This window comes from Ornithodoros turicata, chromosome 1 (genome assembly GCF_037126465.1).
Source record: "Ornithodoros turicata isolate Travis chromosome 1, ASM3712646v1, whole genome shotgun sequence".
Taxonomy (NCBI): Eukaryota; Metazoa; Arthropoda; class Arachnida; order Ixodida; family Argasidae; genus Ornithodoros; species Ornithodoros turicata.
In genome coordinates this window covers 68,684,999-68,693,079 of record NC_088201.1, presented here as the reverse complement: position 1 = coordinate 68,693,079, position 8,081 = coordinate 68,684,999, and the positions used below count along the sequence as shown (strand labels likewise).

At 45.3% G+C, this 8,081-nt stretch overlaps 1 protein-coding gene across 1 annotated transcript in view; it reads right to left on the bottom strand.

Moving 5' to 3' along the window:
* Window positions 1-264: 264 nt before the first annotated feature.
* The window catches only part of LOC135378366 (lysosomal protective protein-like), a 31,958-nt gene continuing 24,141 nt past the window's right edge, over window positions 265-8,081 (bottom strand). The window contains exons 9-11 of the mRNA XM_064611393.1: window positions 5,093-5,252; window positions 3,430-3,522; window positions 265-716 (exon numbers count right to left, since the gene is read on the bottom strand). Of these exons, the coding sequence (XP_064467463.1) occupies window positions 633-716; window positions 3,430-3,522; window positions 5,093-5,252 (337 nt within the window). The 3' untranslated portion in view covers window positions 265-632. The remainder of the gene's footprint in view (window positions 717-3,429; window positions 3,523-5,092; window positions 5,253-8,081) is intronic.

Sequence of the window (8,081 nt, the reverse complement as noted above, 5' to 3'; positions counted from 1 at the left end):
GGAGATGTCCGAGCAACTTTTGCTTGTGCACCCTCTGAAAAGCGTCGCAGAGTTTAGCCCCGCCATATCCATTGGCTCTGTAAACTGCTCCTGTAACCTCCCGCCGCCCGATGTTTGCTTTCCCATAGTAGGCTGCGAAGTCACTACACGCGATGTGTGGCTCAAGGGGTCTCACGGAGTAGTACCGCATTTTCTGCTCAGAGAAACTAATGTCAGCAATGTCAGTCATGGAGTATGGCAGAAAATCACAAAAAGACTGTAAAATTGGCAATAACAAACACTTTATTTAACGAGGAACAGCGATTAGCATCTGTAAGGCAACTATTTGTGGTACTACATCACTTACAACAACAGTAAATCGAGCTCTGCCAATCTGAATTTTCTTGACGTCTAGGATTGCCCCGCATTACGTATGGATTGTATAATTGTATTGGAATTGATTGAGAATAGATTGCTGTCGCATTAACTATCTATAACCATTCTTACTGCATTAGGAATGAAAGCAAGTGGCGGCAGTAGAAAGGTAGCCAATATCCAATGCCATAGTTATTTCTTCGCTCCATTTCACCCAACTTGCTCGCAGTTCATCGGATGGTACGTACGCCGCCTGCACGCTATGACCCGTTTGAGTTTTAAAATGGCGTGTCTGTAAGGAAGTTCGTAATCATTTTGAGTGCTTGCGCAGGTTTGTCCTGGGGTACCATGTGTCCCGACCCCTGGAAGAAAAGTAAGAGCACAGCAAGTGTTTAATTTTCATGTAAAAATATTGTCTCTGGATCGAGGCATTGGGACACTTTAGTAGTAATTTGTACTTTAAGAGGGATACTAAAAATTTCGCGCCGCGGAATGAAAGATGCCGTTACCTTGAGTGCAATACTACAGTGAACTAGAAGAGGGCAGTGCAGCGAACGGAGTGGAGTGCGCCTTGGGACGGTTGTCAGAGCAAGTGGCGAAAGTAGGGCGGCACTGCTATCGCCAACTACGGTGCGCGGCCTGCGTGGGCATGCTTTGCAAAGCGTGTCGTCTGCGTCTCAACACCTTTACGAATTGAGATTTTCGTTCTCTTCTCTTTTGTTGCGAACATTAACTGCAATTATAATTAATTGTAATTACAATAATAATTGTAATTAATTGTATTGCAGCGCCGCCGCGATAGTCATGCGGAGAGCGCGGTCGTTCCACTGTCCTCTTCTAGTTCATTATACCAATGCAAAAGGAACGGAATTTATCCGTTGTGCGAATGAAAGCACTATTTACGCTTTCCATCTTCTCTCCTTCTCAAGAAGCGCGGCAAGGCTGAGCGCCCTGTCATTGGTCACCTCAAACGATCTCCGGCGATGATTGGGTCACTCGTTTGAGGAAACCAATGACAGGATGCTCCGCATTGCCGCGCTTTTTGAGAAGGAGAGACGGTGGAAAGCGTAAATAGCGCTTACGTTCACGCAACCGATGCATCCAGTTCCTTTTGTATTGCTCTAAAAGTAGCGGCATATTTTTCTGCGAGGAGAAAGTCTTCCCATTTAGTGCCCCTTTAAGGCGAGAATCGTGGAACGAGGTTCGCAATATCGCCCTGCTACTTGGTTTTCTTTCGTCGTGGCGCTTAGACATGTCAAACTCAGACCACTGCCACAACATCACTTAAAGGGACTATCGCATCCGGAAAGGTGTGTATGAGACCGATACGGTAATGTTCGGCATGGTTTCAGTCTTCTTGGCCCAGTTTCTCTTCCGAAAACAGCGTACTTATTAAATAAACGACTTATAAAGATTCGCGCTCCCTCTGCAGCTGACACCATGATGACGTAATCCAGGCACACGAATGGGAGCGCAGCGCAGGTGATTGCCTCCGATGTCGTCTGCTTCGCGTTCGACCGCGACATACCAAGTGAAAAGACCTCGGTAAGTACGCCGACTTTCGCTTACCAGTGTGAATGAAGGTTGAATGAAGGTTGAATGAAGGTTGAATGAAGGTTGAATGTGAAGTTGAATGAATGAATGTGAGGTTGACATTCACCGAATTCACCTTCATGCGTATGCTCCCTGTGCACGACACTTACGACCCCCTAATCGGAATACAGGCAGCGGAGAAGAAGAAAAAAGGCAATTATCATTAAAAACTACAGGAACACGACTGAAGCACGTTTGGAATACATCAGCACACTGTTTCCCAAGAAAAAATGCGTTCTAATCAGCTAATCAGAAGCGTTTAAAGTGCAATAAATACTCCAAATCAAATCGTTTCCCATTGTTTCCCATGGGAGCAACCGGCGCCAGTGGGCCCTTCAACATGGCAGCCGGTTGCCGCACCTCTCTCCCACGTGCCCCTCTCCTATGCGCGATCCAGCCTTTGTATATAGAGATCAGTGGATTGTACACACATTTGTCCCGTCTGTTCTATGCATCCTCCATCCTAGTGGCTCTACTTGACCCCGGGCTCTGGGCTAGCTTGGAACAGAACAGCTCTGTGTTCGTCACAGCTGCTACTCATTTTGAGCCAAGGCACCATTCACAATTTGCGCAAATACGATTGTTTGTACTTCAATAGCTCTGCGTAGTAAAACATCAGTGCGCTATATCGTGCGCTCTCAGTTACTTTTGCACTTCTTTCCTTTCATTGTCTCTGCGATGACTGCTCCGAAATACTCCGAAATCGGCGCCGTTCATTTTTCAGACTTTTTAATCCTCCGAGAAACTCCGAATTTCGGAAAAGTTGAAAACTCCGATAAACACCCTCCGAATGAAAACTCGGAGCCCTAGTTATGACTTAGTTCGCGCTTGCTTTGTATAAAGACACCACGCGTACTTGTGCCCTTCTCGGGCTCGGGCCCTTCAGGCTCAAAAAGATGAAACAGCCTGGTAGCCATCTTTAGGAAGGGCTACCGAAAAGATAGGGCTACCGGTAGAATGGAGCAGAACAAGGCCACACAACTAGTAATACGTAATGAATTACAAAAAAAAAAAAAAAAGCTATATGGGAAGCCACATTAAAGCGTGGCTTTCTTGTGACTTATTGATTTTTTGATATAGTAGTTTCAGTCTACCAAGTTGGCGGCGCTGCTATAGCATCTGACGTCATTTGTTTGTAAACAGGAAGAAGTCTATTCACGTCGGATCTTCGGCGTCATTGTCGATGATGAACGAGAAGTAAAATGGCACTGTAGTTTCGGAATCGACGGTGACGGATGCGATAGTCCCTTTATATCGGAAGACCTTGGCACTGATAGGAATAAGAAGCTAACTGTCATTGCAGCACGTTGTGTTTGTTGTTAGGCCGCCCGCGACAGTAATGAACGGTAGTTACCATACCGTACCGTACCGGGGCCGTACTGCGAATGATTCAGAATTTGTTCCTTCACGCACACTCACACACATACAAGGACGATGACGACAAAGCAGACCAATGGGTCAAAATGGGTGAAAAAGACTTACCTTGACCGTAGCAAATGTGATGTTCCCTTCGTACGTTTGGAAGAAACCAGCCACTTGCTTACCAAGCTTCCAGATCTTATAGCTGCACGTAGGCTATAAGGTATGAAAGAAAAAGAAGATACACGGTGATGTCTATACATAATAGAGCGGTGAAATGACATTGATCATTGCTCGACACGCTACTTAATTAATCGGTCATTCTATCACGACCACGCAAAATATTTTCGTTGGAACGGCATTCACTGCGCAATATGGACTTTACAAAAACGTTAAGCGTTATGCCAAGCGGCGTGAGCTTGGAGGCGTGACCCGATCTGCTGCCGTTACGTAAGGAGCACAGTGTGACGTAAGAGCGACGTTGGGGTAGTCTCGACCGGAGCCTCCCATCGGCACCCCCATCGTGTGTCACTCACCACGCCACGAAGTGATGTCAACCTCACTGATTCTCTTACGTGCTCTCTGAAGGAATTGAGGGGTTTCTTGAGTGCCCGTCCAGATCAATGACGTGTCGCGGGCGTTACAGGTCAGTTACGATTAGAGATGCCACGAACTTTTCGCGAGCCTGACAAACCTTCGAATTTCTGGACAGATTCGCCAAGGTTCGCAAACTTGACCTTCCTAATGAAAAGTTAAAAAATGCTCTTATTGACTTTTATATTTGACAAAAGTGAGTTTCAAATCGAACGAAACCAATGTACAGAACGTGCAGCAAATTTTAAAAGACGTTTGTTTGAGCAACCCTGACGGCGCTACACTCCACGACGGGTAGTAGTACCCATAACGGGAACCTTCCAAGGTTTTCATCTGTCTAGCGCAAACTCAACTGAACACAACTAAATTGACTTGTATCGTCACATTACAGACGTAATACCAACATACGTGGCAGCTTCTCGAGTCCTAAGACGAACGTTTTCGGATTTAAGAAAGAGACAGACGGGCGTTCCCAATGGCAGTCGAATCTCGGATTTTTTTTTTCTCGAATTCTGCGAACTTTTGCGAATTGAAATTTCGACAGGTTCCGTCACTAGTTACGATCATTGTTTTTGAACATTTATGGAGGAGACTTTCGCTACTCCTTTAAAACTAATTGCGTACTGATGCCTTTGTTTTCTAATATACAGTAACAGACAATGCAGTAAAGTACAAGCAACGTACCCAGTGCTACCCGGCATTTAACTCCTTTTGCTACCACAGTGTTTATTCACCATCCCCCACCACCCAACGGGAGTTCAAGAAACCTATTGAGACCGTTGTCACGTATCTTGGTATCCATAGTTAGCGACAAGATAGCAACGCATCTTCATCATGTAACCTTGCGACCGTTTGAATATGTTATTCCTGGCAATCTTGCTCTGTGTACAGGCAGCGCTCTGGTAATGCTGTTCGTTGGTGCAAAGCACGTCAGACGCTCCCAGAACGTCGATCTTTATAGACCGACCTCAATTTGTAAGTAGAAACCTTTCCACAATTTAATGCGTTGCAGAGCTAAATTTGGTTTGAAAGGAACTTAAAAAATAATAGAAAACATAGTACTTTTAGTTGCATCTGACTGGGCGAACCTACACTGAACATACACCTTTTCCACCCTAAGGCACAAAAATTACTGAAATCCCTGTAGGGTTCGGTTCAGCCGCTTTAGCACACACGACGACTACGGACTAACCTGATATCCGAGGGTGTTGACAAACCACTCGTCTCCCAGGAAGTTGCATGCCATATCCACATCGCCATTGTAAATAAGTGTCTTCAGGCCACCGGAGTCAACCAGCCCTTTAACGATCGGCTGCATTGTCGTGTGCTGCATCGTGTAATTGAGGACATTGCTGGAAGCATCGGAGTACGTGCATTAATGTGTTGACACTTGATTCTCACGAATATGCAACACTTCGATGTTAAACGTCGTTACAGCATTGTGTGAAGCTGAGACAGACATGTACAAGATACTCAAAAATGTATTTAAGATAAGAAATAAATACTAATGTGAGTATTTAATTAAGATAGAGTATAAATACATGAAAATTAAAGTAATTAAGATAGAGTACAAAATACTTAAAAAAGTATTTGAAATACAATTAAGATACTATTTATCCTTGAACGCAAAAAGTCACTGGTCAATGCGGCAAGTCGCTGCTATGTCACATGAATAACCTAAACCCCGCGCACAACGCTAGCCGCCGCCGTGTGATAGGAGTCATCTTAGCACAGGTCCCAGAAAGCTGACAAAAAGATACCACATAAGACATAACTGCACTAACTATATGTGACCCAGAACAAAGCAAACTTCTAGCAGGTCCCTGCTCAGCGAGGTCAGAATGGTCACCGCGTCAGGGCACACATAATAAGGAGGAGGAGGAGGAGTGTCGTTGGGAGGAACCCGAGAGGTCTGCCTGCCTGATTAGGCGGCATGTTTCTCGGGAAGGGAAAGGTGGTGGAGAGAAGGAGAGGAAAGGGTGAAGTGGAAGACCGAGAGGAATCCGCTCGGGGGGAGGATAGCTGCGTCCATGGGCCGACATCAGGGGAACTGTGCCGGCATACGCCTATTACACATCTGAAGGAAACCCAGGAAAAACCCCAGACGGCACAGCCGGCCCGCGGATTCGAACCGCGGACCTCCCAGTCTCCAAGCGCACGCGTTACCGCTGCGCCACCGGAGCTGGTTCACATAATAAGAACCCTCACTGGCCAAGGATTAGCACACACGGGGCAAGATTTCTAAATGGGGTCTTCCAAGGAGGGCCAATGTCCGGGTCTAGAGTCACTATCCGGGTCAAGTCCGAGGGACTCAGAAAATTTCCACTGAACAAGCAAGATAATGGAAAGACGATACACAGAAAGTTTGAGAGGAAGATCCAAAATATGTAATTAGAGTATCGAGTAGAAAATACCATAAAATGTATTTTAAATAGAGTATAAATACACAAAACAAAAAGTATTGAGTAGAGTACCAAAATACCGCAAATTGTATTTAAAATACAGTATTTTAAATACAATACTCCAAATACGTACAAGTCTGAGCTGAGATATCAGTCACTCCAGTTCTTTTGCAAGCGTCATGCTCGTCCCCTGCATTTCTAAGCTAGTCATGTCTCGCTTATCCGGAATTCAGGAATGCGGAAAACATGTTATCTGGACTACATTACCGGGAACGAACCTGCTACCATTGGCTTTTGCCTCGGTTATCTGGAATTCGTTATCCGTATCCGGACAGCAAGTACGGGGAGGGGGACCAATGTTCCAGAAACAACGTTATTCTGATTCGCTTATCCGCAAATGTGTCGACGGCCTCTGTCTTTGGCATGTGCCGTGTTTGCGTTGTCCGGAAAAGGGTCACATCTCACGGGAGCCTTCTGTACCGTTTGGCTCTGCTTTCCTCAGAGGTCAATCCCTTTTGACGAGTGCTGGCAGGGCACACAGTAGAGATTGCAGTCGAGAAGCGAAAGAGGTGTCCTGTATCCATCGGGCATAAGAAATTCACATGTGAACGTCGAGTGTTCAAGCCGCCGGAAAGCATCTCCAGACGCAGCTTGCTGGTGCCGCGACGGTGAGCAAACTTCTGTTAGAGCACCATTTTCATGACTTTTCGAGGTAACGATACCGGGGGCAATCATTTAATCGTTTTCTTTTGTTTTGGAACAATAAAAAGGCCTCCTAAATTTTGGGGTTTCCCTGGAAGTTTGCCCGATTAACTTATCCGGAAATTTCTTATCCGCACGAAAAGGGACGACTCCCTAGGTGTCAGGATAAGTGAGACATGACTTATATATCTGTTTTCGCCACGTCCTTTTCACACTATCTATGTTCAGTGCGAAAAAAAAAAATATATATATATAAGCCATACTAAGTCGTTATAAGCCAATTCAAGCTTGTATTACTGTAATTTGGTTTTGTGCTCATTATTGCCGCGTTTCTCAAAAGGTGTCAAAAGTAATAATAATCGCCGAAAATTGCCGCTAATCGACGAAAACCATAAAACCGACCTATACCTAAAGTTCCGCGTTTTCAGCTTTTATTTTTGGCGGATTCGGCGTATGGTTTTCGATGCTTATTAATTTTTACGCAATCGGCGTTTTTCGATGTTTTTCCTGATGTGTACATGGTTTACCCGACAGTTATCGGTGAACAGAAATCACAATGTAATTTCCGCATGACGCTCGTTCAACGTGGCGTTGTTCGCTGCGGTGGTGTTTTACGGCTAACGACAAAGCAAAATGACATTTTTCACAACCATCGTATTTCTGTACGGTTTTCTGATGTCTATCAAACACTTGCTGGACATGTGTAGCAACTTATCTCGGTCATGTCCTTGAATGTCCCTCTGTATTGGATTGTCTTCAGTCACAACCGAATGAGGGAAACTTTACCCGGCGTATGTTTTTCGTCGTTTTTCAATTAAAACCGAAAACGAGGAACACTACCCATACCCAAGCAGCACAACATCTTGGCCCAATATTGGCAATACTGGCCGGATACTGGTCCAATACTGGACCGACACTGCCAATACTGGTCCAATAGTGGACCGACATTGCCAATACTGGTCCAATAGTGGACCGACATTGCCAATACTGGTCCAATAGTGGACCGACGTTGCCAATACTGGTCCAATAGTGGACCGACATTGCCAATACTGGCCCAATATTTGACCGACATTGCCA